Source organism: Bidens hawaiensis, unplaced genomic scaffold (genome assembly GCF_021521415.1).
Source record: "Bidens hawaiensis isolate Kalapana, Puna unplaced genomic scaffold, B.hawaiensis_p1.1 tig00012134_1, whole genome shotgun sequence".
NCBI classification, from domain to species: Eukaryota; Viridiplantae; Streptophyta; class Magnoliopsida; order Asterales; family Asteraceae; genus Bidens; species Bidens hawaiensis.
Genome location: NW_027491975.1, coordinates 231,393 through 253,207, shown reverse-complemented (window position 1 = coordinate 253,207; position 21,815 = coordinate 231,393). Strand labels below are relative to the sequence as shown.

Genomic DNA, 21,815 nt, shown 5'->3' with positions numbered 1-21,815 from the left:
TATCAATTTTTATTTCTGTAACCGCATCACTAAAAACACCATATATTCTCTATTTTTATTAATTAAATAATATTTTTATTATTTATTATAAATAATAAACTTCTTTAGATTAATTTTTTTTTTTCAAAAAGTCATTTAAAGCTTACCCAAACACAATGGTTTTTATAACAAAACTCAAAATGACAACGGCCGAATGTTGATTTAACGCCACGCCGTGGTTAGGTCTCGAGAAGCAAGTCGCAAAGATGAATTGCAAAAGCAGCAGTTCATATTATATATAACTTGTTGATCTCATTCTTTCTTTCTACTCGAAATGGAATCCAAAACGAATAATCGAGGGGTTTCTGGTAAATTTTAACTCCTATAATTAGGGTTTATAATAATAATAAAGCCTAAAAGTCTTACACCATGAAATTGCAACTCTAGTTTGAATCATTATTTGTTTATAGTCCCGCAGTTTTGTACAACTTGCTATTAATTGGATTGGAATTTATATGTAATAATTTTTCAAATACTCATATATGTACTACCAAGTTTTATATATAAATAATTTTTCCATTTTTGACCAAATAGTCTGAGATAAGATTCTATGGTAATTGCAAATATTAGTTTGGTCAAGGAATTAACCTCTGATGTTAAAGTGCTTCTTTTTCATTAGAGATAATAAGTGGCATTTTGTATTCATACACCGGTGTCTTGCAGGAAGAAATTGACGCACCGATGTGGGCTGACCTTACCGTATGCGATTTGACCAATGATGAAACGTGAGTATCTCCTGTTTCTTTTATTTATTTATATACTATGATGTTGGAGGTGATTGCTGAAGCTCGTGTTATTCTTTATTGTGTGTTGCAGTGTTGACGCATGGTTCAACGTAAGCATGAGTAAGCGTCTATGACCTCCTTCAGGTTTTATTTTTCTTTTGTCATAATCTGGAGTTGATCTTTGTATACGTTTGTGGTATATCTATAGGTTCCATCTGTTGGGTTTCAACGGTGGTTTTGGGTTTCAACGGTGGTTCGAGACGAAAACGGATAAACTTTTCAAACCCGTTTTAGTTAATATATCGTTTCAATAGTTATTAATCCATATTAATAAACAAAGATATGAACGAGTTATAAAAACGCAGCGTAAAGTTAAAGATTTAAACGAACCGTAAACCGAAACCCGAACCCGGATCCGATTACAACAATATACGAGCTCGATTAAACATAAGTAAAATCAACCATAGATGGGTATGTCGATATACCTCGGTTATCGAAACCGGGAAGACACCGAAGGATAACGAGATGAGCTATATGACACAATCCAACAGATCCGGCAGCGGCGGTGGTCTGGCGGAGCGACGGCGGCGGTCCGGCGAAGCAACAGCGGCTGCGGGATGGAGGTCCGGCGGTATAGTGGCTGCGGCGGTGGTCCTTGGTGGAGCAACGGTGAACAAACAGCAACTGAACTCGTCGTGTAACAGCAGCTGCCAAACTATACTCAAATGGCCGGAAATGGAGTTCGCCGGAAAAACGATTCGCCGGAATAGGTCGCCGGAAAAACGTGGTTCAAGCTTTCAACAATACCGGGATGTATATAGAACTACGGTGGTGCTTCTGGTTACTGAAGGACAAGTGGCGGTGGGTGTGTGGTGTTAGCGGCGGCCGGAGAATGCTCGCCGGAAAACCGGTTGGCCGGAAATCGGCGCCGGATGAACACTAGCGGCTAGGGTTTTGTGTTGTTTTAGGTTCTGTCAAAAAAAATAATATCTTATATTATATATAGTATTATTAGTAGGGTTTAATCAAGTTAAACAATTGGGCTTGAGCCCAATTAACAAAACAAAGCCTAGTCCATAAACATGTCCATCTAATTAATTGTGTCGGGCCTAATTAACATTTAAATAGGCCTTTATCTCGTCACCCCCGGTGTAACTCAGTCTGGGTCACATTCGGGTCGGTCGCGTTGACTTGACCCGAAACGACCATAAAATCCAACAGTCTCCCACTTGGACGTATTTGGGTCAAGTATCACAACGCTGACAGCCAGAGGCGTTCTAGCTACACATAGCTATCCCCAATCGAATATGACATTTTAAATCCATAACCAAAGTATCTTGGAATACCTTATTACAAGATAATGAATTTATAGTAATCGTTGTCATCTATCCTTTCTGTATAAGACATTAATTGGACAATGAGACATGGATCAAATCAATCTCATATGGCGTTCAATTATTGTAATTCTCAATATAGAGTCAAAGTTGTCCAATCAAACACACAGTTAGTTTGGGTGAGGCCTCACACTTTACCAGTTTGAATCAATGAGGGCGCCAATATGTCTAACTGTTACATTTTAATGTAAGAGTACAGAATCCCATCTTGACTACATACAACTCCCACTGAACTCCAGAACATTCCCAACCAATGCCTTTATGGCTGGCAGTTACGCAACAGCGGTTGACATGATCAAAGAATATCCCGCGGTAAACGAAAGTTCTAATATGTATCTCAGGTCTAAGGATACTAAATGAGCATACCATTGTCAAAACATCTTATGATCAAGATCCATGAAGATGATTTGATGCGAGTTACATCCAACGTCATTCATAATGAGGTCTGTGAGTTTGGAAGTCAACTGCTTGAGTCCAAAGTCAGAATAGTCTTAATTCAGAATCGCTCCCACGAGTCTGACCGACTACGGATAATTTAGAATACAATATTCACGGATTAAACGTATTAAAATTAACACAGTTGTATTATTCAACGTTTGCATTTAACCATTAAATCAAAAGTGAACAGAAAAGTACAAATAATTAAACGTTCATACATCCAAATACTAAATCAAAATAAATCACTAGCAACTCTAAGCCCGATAGCATCTCTATGTTGATCATGCTTGTCCTGAGTCATCGGCTTAGTGAATGGGTCAGCTAGATTTTGATCTGTGTCTACTTTGCTTATCACGATATCACCTTGTTCCAATATTTCCCGAATAAGATGGAACTTCCTTAGAATGTGCTTGGTTCTGTGATGAGACCTTGGCTCTTTGGCTTGAGCAATAGCACCTGTGTTATCACAGAATATCTCGATTGGTTTGTGAATACTCGGAACCACATCGAGATCGGAGATGAACTTCTTCAACCGAGCAGCTTCCTTAGCAGCATCTGATGCAGCTATATATTCGGATTCGGTGGTAGAATCCGCCACAACACTCTGCTTGGAGCTCTTCCAATAAATAGCTCCTCCATTGAGAGTGAAAACGAAACCCGACTGTGAGCGAGAATCATCTCGGTCAGTCTAGAAGCTAGCATCAGTGTAACACTTTACAGTGAGCTCCTCTTCCACTCCCCCAAACACCAAGAACATGTCTTTGGTCCTATTCAAGTACCTTAAAATGTTCTTCACAGCAGTCCAATGGGCATTGCCAGGACTCTGTTGAAAACGACTGGTCATGCTCAAGGCATACGAGACGTCAGGTCTAGTACACAACATAGCATACATGATAGAGCCAACCGCGGAAGCATATGGAATTGCTTGCATACGTTTAGATTCAATGTCCGTTGCCGGAGATTGCGATTTGCTCAACACGGTTCCTTTAGTCATTGGAACAGCTCCTTTCTTGGAGTTTTTCCATTGAGAAGCGTGCCATCACTTTATCTATGTAAGTACTTTGACTAAGCCCTAGATTCCGCTTAGATCAATCTCTATAGATCTTTATTCCCAGAATATATGCGGCTTCTCCAAGATCTTTCATTGCAAAACAAGATTCCAACCATTTCTTAACTTCCTTAAGCATGGGAATGTTGTTTCCAATTATCAGTATATCATCCACATACAAGATGAGGAATGATATAGTGCTCCCACTAGCCTTTCTGTAAACACAAGGTTCATCTTCATTTTTGACAAAACCAAACCCTTTGATTTTCTCATCAAAGTGAAGATTCCAGCTTCGAGATGTCTGCTTAAGTCCATAAATGGACTTGTTCAATTTGCAAACCCTATTAGGATATTTCGAATCGACAAAACCTTCAGGCTGAACCATATAGACATCTTCAGAAAGATGTCCATTAAGGAAAGCGGTTTTGACATCCATTTGCCATGTCTCATAGTCATAGTATGCAGCAATGGCAAGCAATATTGTCACACCCTCAAAATTCACTAACGGAGTTTTACCGTCAGAGGGTGTGAACTAACAGGATCGGAATCATTAGTTATAATCAAACCATAAGAACGTTTAAATGAAAATAAGTGCGGAAGCGTAAAAACCAAAAGACAAAAGTTGCGTCACGCAGAACGACTTAAAAACCCAAGTAATAATAGTTAAAAACATGTTTGCATGTCAGAATGTTCAAAAACCATGCATGATCCTATACCGCGCGCCCGCCTCGGCTACCTGAGAATAACATACTAAAAGTGTCAACACGGGGTTGGTGAGTTCACAAGTTTATATCAATAAAGCGTTACGTTTGCGTTCAGTGTTTTGCGTTTAGCGTTTTGCGTTCAGCGTTTAGCGTTTTGCGTTCAGCGTTTAGCGTTTTGCGTTCAGCGTTTTGCGTTACCAGATAGTGTTATGTCAATTATATATCTATAGGTAGCTAGCCTATAAAACAAGTATTACTAAGTGTTCGACACCGAAGCTGACTGTTTATCATTTGCCTTGCCACCAGGTCTATCCCGACCATGGTATGTGTTTAGCCAAGATTACACCCACTCGACCTCCAGTCGAGTTTAGCGTTGGGTGGGGTTTGTCAAACCCAGTAGTACTACTCAACAATGACTCGCTATTATCCAATATTAAACGGTTCGATGTGAATGAAGGACTTTAGTTATTGCGTTTGCCACTTAGTCTTTACAAGTGATATATAATCTATATTAACAAAATCTTAAATGCGTTTTCGGAGTATGTTATCTCCCACAAGTGAAAAGCGTTTGAAAACATATTAAAAAGGGGTAAGTGAACTCACTGTTTGCGAAGAAATTCCCAAATTAAATCACCAAGTGATGCGCGTCACAGAAAACTCTCTCTAGCGTTCTAAAACAACAAGGAGATTTTCTAAGTGTCGGGACTATTATCGAGTCTCTAGACTCGGCACATAATACCTATGCACACAACACGTTTCGTGTTTCGTTTGTGAATCGTGTGTGACTTTTACAAGTGTATTTGTGATACGTTACATGTGTGAGCAACTATTCACGTGTCATGTATTCATGATGTACGTCACTAGCAATTACTTCCCGTAAGGGCAATTTGGTCAATACATAACAGTTAACTAGCAATTATTATGTTTCATGCATTTTCACAAAATTCAGCAGCTAGTTTCACCGAGACATAAATTCTACTTGAAAGATTGTACTATTCCACCGATCATAGCATCTCAATTAACTTACCAAAAATCATCACTAAAGCATGCATGTGTTAGGTTTCCAGAACATATTTTATTTTATTTTTATTCCACATAGATTTCTCATAATGATCAAAACACTACAGCAAGCTCATAACAGTCAAATTCATGCGCAACAGAATGTTATTTGAAATTCCCGTTAAATGAAAAATCCAACAAATGCAAGAACACTTGTGTTAGGTTCCTAACTCAATAAGTCAACTTCCAGAAGTGGAACCAACCCAATTGGTCTCGTAGTTCATGAGATATAATATTTACAAAACAACCTAACAGCAGGTCTAACAACTCAGCTTTGCACAACGTTTTTGTAAAATCATAAAGGTTAACTTTTACACGTCCAAAAATTGCAAATTTATATTCTTTAGAAACTAGACTCAACCTAGTTTACTGTAGTATCAATTATCTCAACCAATTTTCACATTTACACCCCGTTACAGTCAAATGAACATCAACAACACAATCTGTCCAGAAACTGTTTGCATCCAAACTCAACATATTAACTATTTATGGACCACAAATCATTCATATAACATTCTAGACACTATAATCACTACCCATGCATATCAATTACACCATACATACATGGTTAAGGTTTTATTTGAATTCAAAATCAAGAACACATCAATTAACATGTAATAATACCAATTCTAGTTATCATATCACAGTCAATCCATCATCAAATCAAGATAAAACATATGAACACATATACATATGAAAATCGGACCTAGGGTTTGCAATTATACCTTCAAAAACACCAATACAAGCAATAGGAAGGTAGAGGATGGCTAGAAACGGATGTAGGATGCTTCAATTGTGAAAAACCAAGATCAAAACCAAGTGATATGTGTGTGTATGTGAGCCGATTGTGAGGAGAGCAATGGGGGGGGGGGGGCTGCCGTCGACTTAGGTGAGGGAAAGAGGGAGGGGAGTTAGGGTTTTATAATATTATTAATAATAATCATGTTACATCTAGGTCCCTCCACTTTCAAATGTTATCTTTCTAGCTTAATTAACTAGTTCTAGCACATTGAGTTAACGTTTATAACAATGTTATCACATAACACATAAGTCTAACACATAATTATCACATAATTATTGTTTTGACGTTTTTCGTTTATTCCTCAATTGTTTGCGTCAACTCGTTTGCGTTTCGGTGGAATTCCAGAAAGACTACACATGTAGTAAGTGTTAAGAGTCATTTAAACTCTAGTTTAAATGTAATGAGGTGTGCGTTACAGATTCAAAGATCTTAAGTTTGAATTGACGGAGTTGAGTTAACCTGAAATTGACGATTGTCACAAATATCCTAATTGACTTAGTCATAGCAACGGGCGAAAAGGTTTCATCATAGTCAACACCTTGAGTTTGAGTAAAACATTTCGCGACTAGCCGTGCCTTATAGGTTTGCACATTTCCATGCATGTCGGTTTTTCTCTTGAAAATCCATTTGCTCCCTACTGCCCGACTATCGAGGGGTAGCTCAACCAAGTTCCAAACTTGGTTATCATGCATGGATTGCATCTCTGCGTTCATGGCATCTTGCCATTTCTTGGATTTCGGATCCAAGATTGCAGATTTGTAGTTAGTAGGCTCGTCCCCAGACTCGGCTACTAATAAGACTCGGGACCATCTAGATGACATAAGTATCTAGAATTTGGTACGGGAGTCCTACTTCTGCGAACGCTTGTGTTCACGTCTGATGTGTCAACAACAATAACTTGTTGATCAGACGCTCCAACCTCCTCAGCGGTTCTTTGTGATTCTTGAATCTCTTCAAGATTGACTATGTTACTTCCAGTTCCTTGACTAAGAAATTCTTCTTCAATGAAGTAGCCTTTCCTCCTGATAGAAATCGTACTTGTATCAGGATGAAAGAAGTAATAACCGCTTTTGTAATAGTATCCGACGAAAATAACTTTTTCACCGCGGGGATCAAGTTTGTCATCAGACTCACTTATGATGTAAGCATCACATCCCCATACTCTAAGATAAGACAATATGGGTTTCCTTCCCTTATGCCATATCTCATATGAAGTTTTGTCTATCTTCTTAGTTGGAGCTAGATTGACAATGCGGGCGGCAGTCATAAGGGTGTAACCCCAAAAGGAGTGAGGCAAGTTAGTTCTACACATCATCGATCGAACCATGTTTAGCAAAGTTCGATTTCTCCTCTCGCTCACGCCATTAAGTTGGGGTGTGCCAGGTTGAGTGAGCTGTGAAACAATTCCCTGCTCTTTTAGATGAGTGATGAACTCTGTGCTGATATACTCTCCACCTCGTTCTGATCAAAGTATCTTAATGGTTTTATCAAGATATTTTTCCACTTCGCTTTGAAACTCTTTGAACTTTTCAAAAGTTTCGTGCTTGTGTTTCATAAGATACACATAAGCGTATCGACTATAATCGTCGATAAAAGAAACGAAGTATCTTTCATGGTTTCTAGTCATGGTTCTGAAAGGTCCACATACATCAGTATGTATGAGTCCTAATAGATCACTTGCTCGTTCACTTTTATTAGTGAAGGAGTCTTTGGCGAGTTTGCCAGCTAAGCAAGACTCACAATTGTTAAAAGAATCCGGTCCTGTGGATTCAAGAATCCCTTCGGATTGGAGTCCTTTAACCCTTGCCTTGCTTATGTGGCCAAGTCGGCAATGCCATAGAAAAGTAACATTGACGCTAGTCTTAATACGTTTTGAAAGATGATATACGTTATTGTCAGGTTGAACATCAATCTCATAAATACCATTTCGAGGTTTAGCCTCAAAATAAAATATATCATTTAAGTAAGCAGAAATAGCCATGCCATTAAGAACATACTTAAATCCTTGTTCAAATAACAACGAAACTGAAATGATGTTTCTGGTCAAGCCAGGAGCATACAAACAATTATTTAAAGGAAAAACTAGGCCACAAGTAAAATGAAATACTCCAGTTGCCAGAACTGGTACTCTCTTCCCATCTTCAACGATGAGTTCCATGCTGCCTTTATTCAGTTTCCTCCACTTCTCAGGCTCCTGCAAGACATTAACGATGTGGTAACCACATCCGGTATCAAATACCCATGTGTTGCTAGAGACAGTGAAAAGTTCAATAACGTATATGGAAATACCTCCAGAAGAGCCTTCACCATTGGCTCTCTTCTTCTTGATCTCAGCAAGGTATTCGAGGCAGTTTCTCATCCAGTGCCCCATTTGGTTGCATTTGTAGCACTTGCGCTCCTCAAAGGGCGGCGACTTTTTCTTTGCAACTACCTTGTTATTGTTGGTGGCAACCTTGGCAGCAACAGTAACTTTCTTCTTGCCTTTTCCCTTAAAACCCCGATTCTTTGGTTTTTGGCTTTTTGACACCAGCAGATCGAATCATCAGAGCTTAATTGGTCCTAGAAGGAATGTTCATCTCAGCCGTCTTGAGCATGTTATGAAGCTACGGCACTGTCTTCACCCAACCATTCATGTTGAAGTTCATTACGAACTGGTCGTATGAGTTGGGGAGAGAGTTGAGAATGAAATCCGATGCCATCTCATCGGGCATGGGACAATCAAGTTTCTTGAGCTGATCGATGTGCCCCTTCATCTTAAGAACATGAGCACTGACGGTAGACCCCTCTGCCATCTTGCAACTGATGAGTTGTTTCATGGTGTCGAAACTTTCTTGACGGGCTTGTTTCTGGAACATGCCCTTGAGTTACTCAAGCATCTCATAGGCACCAAAGTCTTCCAAGCCTTTAGCAAGCTCAGAAGTCATGGTGGCTAGCATAATACAGGAGACCTCAGCCGAGTCATCCTTATGCTTTTCAAGAACTTTTCGTGCAGCGGCTGTGTTGTTTTCAGTCTCGGTTGGAACAGGTCCATCGAGAACATACAGGCGCTTTGCCATGGTGAGAACAAGTCTTAAGTTGCGGTGCCATTCGATGAAGTTGGTACCGTTCAGTTTATCCTTCTCAAGGATAGTCTTAAGGGCGTAGGGTGAAATTTCGTTTGACGACATCTGATTAATTAAGCAAAAGTAAATTTAATTAGTATTTTCGACGTTGTAGTCCTATTATTAATGACCTAATAACATTAATTAATTAGGAGTATGAGAATCTGGCTTCCAGTTATTAAAGGCAGCTGTAGCACACAACATTAACAAGTGGTTAGGCAGATTGACAACGATTGCCAATTGTGAATAGAGCACAACTCTCGGTTATGAGGCCTATAGAGACAACGATTGTCTGTATAGATACGTTTAGCCTCATCTTTGCCCACTGTAAGTCTCCAGACAGCATTAGCACGTAACAGGAGAGTAAAGTAACAGTTGTCCTAGTACCGTGACGTGTGAAAGGGCCGGATGTGTCAACGAAGCGCTTTCACCTTGATGGGATAGGCTAGAAAACAAGTGCGGTGTTGTAGCTCCAAACGCTCGAAATTTCGCAGTATGCCTCAAGTGTGACTTGTAGTAGGATTGGCATAAACTATTGGTTTTAAATTGGGATTAATTTTAAAATTACCAAATAGAGTAAAAGTCAAATTTTACTGTATTTATTATCGGGACGAATAGATGAACCCTTTCATCTCTCAGGACACTTAGTTTTAAATAACCTATTAAAAAACTAAGTTTGTCGCGATATGACTAACCAATTTTAAGTTAATAGAAAATCTATTAAGTTATTAGTTTTGGAAATTAAAACGATTTTAATTTGCAAAACATAATAGGTTAATAAAATGTTTATTTTCAAATTTATTTGGTATTAGATCGGTGATATTATAATCCTATTATAATCAATCCAAGCAATCACAATAGCAAATAATAAAAATATGTAAATCCTTATGGCCAAAAGGTGATCGGTCTCGCTAGAGCCAATTAGGGAGACCGATCGGGTCATGGGGTTCACAACACAAAACAACCACAAGGATGGACTTCTTCGTGCATCCCGTCATCTTGCCCGAACTCCCACTAACTCCAAGAAATCCTTGAGCTCGTCCTCGGTTATCTTCGCGTCTTCTTAATTACAAATTTATAGACTAACAATAATTTGCCCTATTACAAATTTGAACCATCTTTATGGCCAAAAGAAAACCGAAAAATAAATAATAACCTTTTACAACTTTTGAACCAACCATATGGCCAAAACAAGCTCAACAAACATACACAACCAAACAAACATAGGTCGGGTCCGGATTTACATATTCAAAATAAATAAAATTTCGGGTCGTTATGACTTGGTAAAATAAAATAAACAAAACTTTGACAAAATCTAAAATCACCCGAAAATAAATCTAGATCTACAAACTTTAAACGATTTAAAGTTTGAGATTTAGATCCGGTTTAAACGAACCGGGATCGACTCGTACGTTGTAACCGCGGCTCTGATACCACTGTTGGGTTTCAACGGTGGTTCGAGACGAAAACGGATAAACTTTTTAAACCCGTTTTAGTTAATATATCGTTTTGACTAGTTATTAATCCATATTAATAAACAAAGATATGAACGAGTTATAAAAACGCAGCGTAAAGTTAAAGATTTAAACGAACCGTAAACCGAAACCCGAACCCGGATCCGATTACAACAATATACGAAACATAAGTAAAATCAACCATAGATGGGTATGTCGATATACCTCGGTTATCGAAACCGGGAAGACACCGAAGGATAACGAGATGAGCTAGATGACACAATCCAACAGATCCGGCAGCGGCGGTGGTCCGGCGGAGCGACGGCGGCGGTCCGGCGAAGCAACAGCGGCTGCGGGATGGAGGTCCGGCGGTATAGTGGCTGCGGCGGTGGTCCTTGGTGGAGCAACGGTGAACAAACAGCAACTGAACTCGTCGTGTAACAGCAGCTACCAAACTATACTCAAATGGCCGGAAATGGAGTTCGCCGGAAAAACGATTCGCCGGAATAGGTCGCCGGAAAAACGTGGTTCAAGCTTTCAACAATACCGGGATCTATATAGAACTACAGTGGTGCTTGTGGTTACTGGAGGACAAGTGGCGGCGGGTGTGTGGTGTTAGCGGCGGCCGGAGAATGCTTGCCAGAAAACCGGTTGGCCGGAAATCGGCACCGGATGAACACTAGCGGCTAGGGTTTTGTGTTGTTTTAGGTTCTGTCAAAAAAAATAATATCTTATATTATATATAGTATTATTAGTAAGGTTTAATCAAGTTAAACCAATTGGGCTTGAGCCCAATTAACAAAACAAAGCCTAGTCCATAAACCTGTCCATCTAATTAATTGTGTCGGGCCTAATTAACATTTAAATAGGCCTTTATCTCGTCACCCCCGGTGTAACTCAGTCCGGGTCACATTCGGGTCGGTCGCGTTCAATTGACCCGAAACGACCATAAAATCCAACACCATCAGCTCTCTTCACGCCAGTTAACTTCTAATGTTTTCGGTTCTGCAAACTCGACAAACATACAACCACCCTCTCCAAAACTCCCAGCCTCGGTCTCAAAATCAAGAGGCAAAAACTACAAAATCAAAAAGTGGGAACAAAGAAAGTACAAGGCTGTCCCCAACAAGCAACATCCAGTCAAAACCTTAACTATGAACAAGGGATCAAACAAGATAAAGCCAATTTCTAGAACTGGAATATTAAAGGAAAATCGAGAACCGAGAGCATGTTCTAGTGTTGAAAGTAATACTAGTGATCTTGCAAAACAAGAAGGTGAAAATAGCTCAACTAGCACTTTGACATCTGATCACAGTAAACACCAAGAAAAGAAGTGTTTGGCGGAATCTTTTCAAACATCAAGCGAAACTAGTAAACTCTTGACATCCATAAAGATCAATCTCAGAAGAAGTTGTGCCACAAGACCAGCTGCAAGAATGGTGGTAGCTAATGATACGAGGTGCTCAGAAGGCTCTTCAAGTAACTCGAATGTGGATCCCACTAAAAGTAAGAAATACATTCTTCGGGATGCACAAAACAGACTCACAACTCTGAAGGGTGCCACTAAAAATGTTGGTTCTAAAGTAACAACCAAGGAAAAGGTAAGCAATGGTTATATGTAATGGTTTTACACGATTTATGATCAAGTTCTAATACTTTAATCTTGCAGGTTCAACAGCGTGCATCAGTTGGAAAAGTTTTGATACCACGCGACAATAATAAACAAAATGAGAGAGTAGGTATTGGAAAGCGTACTGCTTCTCTGGCTACTACTAAAGAAACAAAGCCAGCAACAATGGCTAAATGTGTGAAAGACAAATCTAGTGTTAAGATGGCTCAACCCATCATGCCTGTACCGAAAGCAGCTTCTAAGGAAAATATGACACAGAAGAATGGCACTAAAAAACTTATTGGTGTAAAGGTATTCAATTCATATTGTCGATGTACCGTGATTTTTAATTTAGTCATACTATCATTATGTTAATTTACTTCGTTTTTGGTTGCAGGAAAAGATAGCCAACAAAAGCAGGGATGCCGATACTGCCAAACCGGCCAGAAAGGTCTACTTTCGGTAGCAGAATTTGAGAAAAGTGTATAGTGTAAACATCTTGTTTGGTTAAAATCAGGGCTGGAATTGACATGTGCCAATTTAGTTGGGAGGGATGCAATTTTGGTGTCACTTGCTAGTATCCTAATCCCATTTATGGTTCAGTTTCGCAGTTGGCATGTGATGATTTTGTACAATGTCTACTCGATAACCCTGAAACTTTTGAAAACCTTGAATTTAACATCATTTTGCTTCTTGTTTCAGTGTAATGTTACTTGATTAGTAGCTAAAGCATAATGGATTTTTACATCTATATGTGTGGTCCTAAAGCTTGGGCCAATTAGGAGTAAGTAAAATAATAATTATTTTTGTAAAGAAAGTCTCAATGTTAGCCCCTACTAGAGGAGTACAAATCAGGTCAAACATGGTCGTAACCGGTTTTAGTTGAAACCATTTTTTTGAGAGGAAAAACATCAGTTCAGTTCGGGTTTGAAATCGGGTTACCAACCCAATTACATACAGCTGGTCTAGGTCGGTTCAAAATCGGTTTCACTCACATCAATTTCCGTTTTTGAACCTGTTTTCTTTACACTAGGCTCTATTGACTTCCAAAAAAAATAGTATTTTTATGTTTCATCATAAAAGTCACCCTTTCTTTCGGGCATTTTGATTTCCGTTCTTTTTCTGGCAATTATATTTATTAAACCAACTCATACACGCTCTAAACCAAGTCCGAAATCTACACATTTTTTGACTCAAAGGGACTAGAACCCTATTTTGTTTGGTGAAAAAGACACCTTCATCTCATTAGGCTACAAGCACATTGGTTGTCAATCATTACTTAACCAAGAAAATTCAACACAAGCTCACTGAACCAATTTCTTTTAACTGATGCTTTTGATGCAAACTATTAGAGGTGCACAAATCGGGTAACTAGTTACGAGTTTGGTCAACAAAGCCAAGAACCGGGTCGGGCAAGAACCGGCTCCAGGTATGACCAGGTTTTTGACCGGATTTTGACCGGTTTGACCAGGTTTTTATTGGTTTTTGGCCATGTCGAGTTGACGTTTTGACAAAGTAGAGGTGGAACCAGTTCCGGGTAAGGTTTCTTCAAGAAACTGAAATCTAGTTTGTACCTGCAGATCAGGTAGGAGTGTAGGACGGGTCCAGCTCAAGGTCTGGAACACAGGGTCGGGTTTGGAACCAGGTTTTATGCCCAAGTCTACAAACTAAGGTCAACTTGCAGCCTCAGATAGCTATAATTTTAGGCTTTATAAAAATGAATTCAAAGCAGCCACTGTAAATCAACATTATTGTCTAAATGCAGAAACCATATTTGACGACTTACAAAACAAGCTCAAACTTTAGCTTTACATTGTTCACTTCTTTTTCCGTTACAAATTCACAAACTCACAAACTCTGGTCTAAAAATGTTCATTACAGATGAGCTAGATTGTACATTGAAAACCCACTAAATAAAGAAAACCCTTGCGTATGCTTGCTACCTCCTTAAGGCGCCATAGTTCCGTGTCACCTACACAGAAAACAATTAGATTGAAAGAAATATTTAATGTTTCAAAAATGATCATAGAAAGTTATATATAATGTTAAAAAGTAATCAATTACCCTTGGTTGAGACTTGTTGGTTCTCTTTGGCACATCATCGTCGTCGTCGTCATCTTTACTCATCATCATTCGTTGAATTGAAGATGAAGTATTATCTGATTTCCTTCCCCTCTTAGCACCAGCAGTACCCCTGCCTCTTCACCTTGCGGGACCCCTTTTCCTACCCTTCCCTTGCTGCATGCTCTCATTATCATCCTTCAAAATAATCAAAGAGTCAAACAGTTTACAAAAACAATGTTAATACAATTATAATTCGATACAAAATGTTATTATACATACCAAACTGTCACGAAGCTCATTAATTCCATACTGAACCGGTTCATCGTCTGAATCAGAATCTAAGTTCTCTTCATCAGCTGCTATGCTTTGAACAGAAGCTGATGCAGCAACTGATGCTGATCTGGCAACAAATAACATAACTATGTTCAACTGTTCAATAAACTTCAATAAAATAATGATAATAAAATATTACCTCTCAGAGCGACGGGACATAAAAGTTGCATCGAGAGTCGTCTGCTTTAAACTACTAGACCCCCTACCCCTACCCCTACCCCCTCTTCTAGAAGGAGTCTTACCAACTTCAGAAACATCACGAGCGGATTTAAACGGTTGTAATGACCCTTTTTTACCTCTGGCCGTTGACTTTGACCCATAAAGTTGTGTTGTATCCTCATCGTCACTAAAAGAAACCGCACTTCCAGTTCCCCCAGGAGCTTTATTCACCATACTCTGCATGAGTTTATAGCCGAAAATGATTTCATTTATAAAAACAACTAATCAAATAAGCACAAACACAAAGACCTATAAACGAACCTAATGTTCAGTGAACACTTCATGAGCCATTCGGCAGGAAGTTTGTTTATGTTCGTATATTTAACAAAGCATGAACACAATTTTTTTTCATTTAGTAAAACTAACGAACATGAATGCGTGTCTCACTCGTTCATTTATGTCCGTGAACATTAGATTACTGTTTACGCTCATTCATTAAAACTCATTGATGTTCATTTCTTAGTTTACGTTTGTTTAAATTCGTTCTTTAATATATTTATTTAAAACTTTTTGACCATTTACAACTTAGTCTAGTTTTAATAACTTTGTAGGCCCAACACAGCTAGTTTTAGCTTAGTTATGTTCGTTCATTTACATTCGTGAACCGTTCAATTATACTGTTAACGAATGAACATAAATGAACGCAAACATGTTCACTTTCTTAACGAACGAACATGAACAAGAGAACCTCTTTGTGTTTAGTTGTTCGTGTTCGGTCGTTTGTTTGGTTATAGTTAAACAAACGAACACGAACATAGACAAGCCTAGAAACACACCAATAAGTTAGGATATATTATTACCTCTAGCTGAGAACTAGATGTAAATAGTTGATCATCTTTGGATCTGGATCTTCCTTTCACACGCTCCTGCATACATTTAAATATTTTATTAAAATATGTACATGTAAATACCTGACTTAAACTAAGAGTTTAGCTCTTGCCTCTAAGCAGTTTTCAACTTTCACAATTATATCATCAACTTCAATTTTCATATTATCTGGATCCCGAGAAATAGTTTTCTGCATGTAATCAGATCATTTAGATAAATGTTGGTAGGGTTAACCAGATTTTCTTATAAATAAGTTGAATTATTACTTACACGGGTTTCTTCAATGTTGTATTGCAAACAAGAATAAAAGGCCATCTTGTCATCCTTGTTGATAAAATTCTGTAATGCTTCATCTAAATCATTCACAGGGAGAATCTCCATTTTCTGTAAGTATTGTTCATATTATGAACACATAATATACGTCATATACAAAAACTGAAGAGAGATTTGACTGCATACCAGTTGACTTTCAGCAACTAAAGCTTCAATGTTTTGTTGATTCAGTTCTTCTGGTCGAAGTCGTTCAGTATCCTTAAATTTAGCTAAATTCAAAAATATAAATGATTAACCAAAACACATAATTATATAAAAATAAAATGTACGAAGCCATAATATGTAACTTTACTAACCTTCACCCTGAGCTTTCTTTGAAGCTTTTGAAAAGATAAGAATATCCTGGGGATTAGCAACCTACAATTTATATAAAATGTTATTTTCTTGAAAACATATAAGGTTTCATGTAAAATTTACTTTACATTACATAATAAAAGAAAATACCTTGCCCACATACTTTTGACCAAATCTTTGAGGATTTATGGTCATGAAACCAGAATAGTCAACCTGACAATATACTCATTAAACGCTTAATTCCATTTATTATTATTGTTAATATTTTTTCAAGTAAAATGGAGTACCTTTACACGGATAAGTGGAAGCGTGGGCTCCGAACTTCTAGAATCTCTCCGGTTAAGACTTTTCTATTAAACTGTTTACCTAAATTATAAAAGAGTCAGCAACATAATTCATACAACTAGGACTGTAAATAAATTGAACATTCAGTGTACCATTCGTGAATCGTTCGACAACAAGTTCGTTTATTTAATACACGAGCAAATATGAACAAAACATTTACTTAAACGAACGAGCATGAACACATGCCTCAATCGTTCATTGATGTTCGTGAACGCTCGTTCGTTTATTTTCGTTAGTTTACGTTTGATTAAGTTCGTTCATTTATGTTCGATAATATATCCTTTTAATTTTTTTGGCACATTACAACTTAGTCTAGTTTTAACATTTTAGGCCCAACACATTTTCTTCACGTCACTTTTAACTAAATTTAGCTCACTTTCCGTTCATCTATATTTACTTATCATTGTTCGTTTACATCCGTGAACCATGTGTTTATACTGTTAGCAAGCAAACAAAAACATGTTCATTTTCATAACGAGCGAAGATATACAAAATAACCCTGTAAGTTTAATTGTTCTTGTTCGATCATTTGTTCGGTTAAAGCCAAGTGAACACAGACATGCTTCGTTCGTGTTCATTTGGTTCGATTTCAAGTCTACATACAACACCATAACACCATACTATCTGCAGAAATTCATGAACAAGAATTACTTACCACACTGTCCAAATGCTCGAGAATTGAATTTTGATCGTTTGGATCAATGTCTGATTCATCCTTTAATACTACCTGAATCAGAAACATTAAGCAATTGAAAAAAAATTTATAAATAAAATAATTAATTAATGATATTAACTTACCTCTTTATATTCAAAAGGCCTTACAGAATGTAGTGGTATCTTGGTCGGCCGATATTGATTTCCCTGCATATAAAAAACCTTAAACGATTGGAATCCAAATAAATTATATAATAAAAGATGATAGCTTTTTTTAATTGTTATAACAACCTTGATTTCTACCAAAAGCACATGCTTCGGTTTTGATTCCCCATCAATAAGTGATGTTGCAACCGAAGAGCCCGGTTGAGTAATGTGGAACCCCATACCAGGAACTTCCTATTAATATTGAAATGAATCTTTAGTCACACCTCATATGGGATACATTACACAAAAAAAAAGATTATGACTTTAATTTGTCACCTGAGGATCAACAAGACATTCATGTTCATGCCCCCAAACTATAAAATCAAGAAACCGAGGTAAAAAGTGCTCATTTATGGCATTCTTAGGATTTGTCTTCACTCCGCATAAAAAGATACAATTTAGTTATTATGATATGATGTATCAAACAAGATTTCGTATATATATATCAAGTTTTAGTGATGATACACTTTATCATTAATAACCTGTTTTGATGAAGTACTAGAATGTTGAACCAGTCTGACACTTGGCAATCATCTTGAGGTTCAGGACGCATCCATTGTACAGCATGCGGAGTCTATCATTTTCAAGCAAACAAAAGTTAGAAAAAATAAAAAAAAACATAAAGACCAAATAATGGTTGAAATCAGTTGTAAAATAGTAGTTATTGAGACATGAACCTGAAACATCCTATTCAAACGTTCATCTCTAATATTTCCAAGGCCGTATAGGGCAACAGAAGTTATACCCTGTAAGTCATACAATATTATGAATTATGTGAATGTATTTAATTCCTTCGAACTTTAACAGAAGAATTTATTGCAGACCTTTTTTATAAGAATCGGGTAGAGTGTGATCTGCCCAACCCCAGAACCTCCAAGAACCATTTTTCCAAAATAGTTTACAAGATTGCATGCTGAAAGTATATCAACTGCAGAAAGGTTATCCTGTAATGAAATCAGAATTCAAATCACAGCAAAACTGATCATTTTTATAATACGAAAACAATATCATAAGAAGAATTATGTGTCATGTACTATAAAGATCACCACTCCAGCAGGGTCATCATGATTTCCATGTATACTGAACACTGGCAAGCCAACATTGAAATGAGGATCTTCATAATTAACATGGCCAAACCTGTTCAGATTGAGAAGTTTAGAAATAAACAATCTGACTAGAACTATGCCACTAAAGTCAACTCAAGTCAACCACATGGGCAGAGAATGACTTTGTATTTGTATGAAGAATGCTAGTAAAAATAGATTATTACACATTTGCAAAGTTTATAGTCTGGTCGCTGACAACTTGGAACTGCACTGGTTTATCATTAAGACAATATCGACGCAGAATCTCTATTGTTTTCACTAATGTCGTCCTTGATGGCTTGTTTTCATGAAAAAGATCACCACCAAGTAGTACAAAATCCACCTAATATTCAGATTAAATATTAGATCTTGTCTAGTTAAAACTCACGATACTTGTATGATGTAATATTAGAAAATATGTAGTTTTTGGCTTCTTACCTTTTTCTGCTCTGCTATGGAGCAGATTTCTTCAAAGGCTTGAAACGAGTCATGCCGACGAACCTCGTCTTTTTCCATATATCCCAAATGACAATCGGTGGCAACAAGGACACGAACCGTGTTGCTAGTATCCTCCCTATATCATTGGAAGGAAGCACATCAAGAATTATAGGTCGCGTGAAAATGAATCAACGTTCATAAGTATTTTAATAAAAATTAGGATTTCCTCAAATTAATAACTTGTGAAATGAACTCTAAATCAAAGAGGGGTGTGCACGGTTCGGTTTGGTTAATAGCCTCAACCAAATTAACCAATCGATTTTCGGCTAATCAGTTCGGTTTATTCGGTTATTTGTTCGGTTTTCGGTTCGGTTAGTAGCTAAAATCAAACTTGGGCTAAATTTTTACTAAGAAATACTTTAAACGGATGCATAAACACATGAAATGAATTTATAAATACATGAAATGGAGATATAAATACATGCAATGGTGGTATAAATACATGAAATGGAGGCATAAAAGTGAGAAACATATGAAAATATGAATTGTTCGGTTCGATTTATTTCCGTTAACCGAGGGTATAAAAAACAACCGATAACCCCTTTTCGGTTAATTCAGTTATCATTTAATTTCGGTTTGATCGGTTTTCAGTCTAGTCCGGCTAACGGTTTGGTGATTGCTTTAAAGTTTGATAAGCATACTACAGTGCAAGCTAAAGTTTCTAATAATAATAGTATATAGAAGGCTAACCTTGATGAATCAGCCATGACACTAGAGTTTGAGCTTCTTAAACCCTACAATAACACAAATGAAATCAACAATTAGAATAATAATAATAATAATAATAATAAAATGTTAATCAAAACAGAAGCGATAATAATAACAACAACAACAATAATAATAATAACACAAATTAAAAAACCCGCATTTCTATACAATAATAATAATAATAATCGAGCATCAGAGGTAAAACCCTAACTCAGGTATATTAAACTTATAAAACATAATCAATTGGCATACAAGCAAGTAGACTTACTCTAGTGGACTCTCAATCACTAGTAACATGAAATTGAAAGCCTTCACCGATGAATTCAGGCAACACTGGCGGGAATTTGAGAGGCAGATATCGAAGAATTAGAAACCCGAGTCCGATTCTTTTACGTCCAAAATCACACGGGGCAAAGTTTTTTAATTCTTTTTGGGCTAAAATGTTAAAAAGGCCTGTTATTATTTATCAAACTAGGCCTGGCTTGTATGAGACATTTTTATCAAGTTACATAGAGTTGGATTCAAACACATAGTAGTCTGATTATTAAACTAAGAAGTCGTAGGAAGGGTATCAAACGAATTTTGATTGAACTCAAAGTAACGGCATTGAAACCGTCCCGTCGAACTCTACGATATTGAATTTTAGGTTTCCGCCTTCGATTTCTAAATTGCAGTTCAAATACGTAGTCTTATCCATTGTGTATTTGCACTCATAAAATTAGGAGACTGTGTAGGATACTTAACCAAGTTACATATTGTAAGTTTTTTTTAATATTTTTATTATTATCTGAATTTTTAATTTGAAAGAAGAACATCGTTGTAAAATCAAACACTTACAAAACTCCTAAATTATATAGAATAATATGCTTTGTAGTTTGTACCTACCATCCTGTCTTATATTCTGTTATGTTGCGATTTTCCAATATGCATGATTGAGGCTATGATGCGAACATCAACCAACATAAGTAATATCTTAATGTTTATAAACATGTTGATATTACAACGACCATGGATGTTTATCTATTCATATCTTTAATTATTTTGTTTTAACAAAAGATATTGAAGTCATTTTTCTTATTATTTCTCTTTATGAATGTGTTTCGATAATTTTTCTTACGTTTTTATCTATACTTGCGTTGTAGCGTAATGTTGAACCTGAGGTGGATGTGGAATCTTCGGTCGTATATTGATCTACTAGTATAAGATGGTATGAATCTTAACTTAGGTGGAAATTTTTATCTACTGGTAAGCATTTTGTACATAAAAGAATAAAAAATATAAAATAAAATAAAAAGAAAAGAAAACTGTTGTACCTAATAAGTTTAACAAGGTAAACAACATAGTATAGGTTAATTGTGTTCTACACAATCCTCAAAAATGATTTGTATATTTGTGTTTAATTCCTTGGTTTTGTCATCTATGTGTTACTTATACATTATGTACGTGTGACTATATTTCTTTATTAAAATTTTGCAATACCTTCGTTACCGTGTACGTCAACCCTATGACATCAATTTTGGATATTACATAAACAGTCTACAAAATTATGAATTTCCAAGTGTGCATTATGTGAGAATGGTATGTAGATGTATAACCACTTTGATATATATTTATTTAGTTATAATTTTATTGTATAACATAATGCAATTATATCTCATTTTTTACTATTATATTGTATAGTTTTGAATTTATATAGCATATATTACAAATTAAAATAAGATACATTTCATACATACAAGCATCATCATAAATAAATAATATTATTATAATTTTTAAATAAAATTTATGTATATACTTCACAACATGCAAAATATAAATAATATTACCGATTGCATATCTCATAAAAAGAATTAAAATTTTCATATAATAAACCT

At 36.7% G+C, this 21,815-nt stretch overlaps 1 protein-coding gene and 1 pseudogene across 2 annotated transcripts; one reads left to right on the top strand and one right to left on the bottom strand.

Moving 5' to 3' along the window:
- The first annotated feature begins 11,731 nt into the window (after positions 1-11,731).
- On the top strand, positions 11,732-13,066 carry LOC143540009 (uncharacterized). Its single transcript, XM_077033176.1, has 3 exons — positions 11,732-12,365; positions 12,434-12,685; positions 12,771-13,066. The coding sequence occupies exons 1-3, from the start codon at positions 11,919-11,921 to the stop codon at positions 12,837-12,839; spliced, it is 768 nt and encodes a 255-aa protein (XP_076889291.1). The 5' UTR covers positions 11,732-11,918; the 3' UTR covers positions 12,840-13,066.
- A 1,072-nt stretch (positions 13,067-14,138) lies between these two features.
- On the bottom strand, positions 14,139-20,265 carry LOC143540026 (double-strand break repair protein MRE11-like; annotated as a pseudogene). The gene is made up of 23 exons (XR_013136529.1): positions 20,257-20,265; positions 19,924-19,967; positions 19,174-19,309; positions 18,921-19,078; positions 18,697-18,787; positions 18,475-18,594; positions 18,328-18,396; positions 18,116-18,224; positions 17,927-18,027; positions 17,735-17,842; positions 17,588-17,650; positions 17,445-17,516; positions 16,732-16,810; positions 16,595-16,657; positions 16,447-16,507; positions 16,277-16,359; positions 16,088-16,201; positions 15,930-16,007; positions 15,790-15,855; positions 14,910-15,166; positions 14,717-14,837; positions 14,438-14,632; positions 14,139-14,345 (listed from the first exon to the last, which is right to left on the bottom strand). The product of XR_013136529.1 is annotated as a double-strand break repair protein MRE11-like (transcript).
- Positions 20,266-21,815: the final 1,550 nt, after the last annotated feature.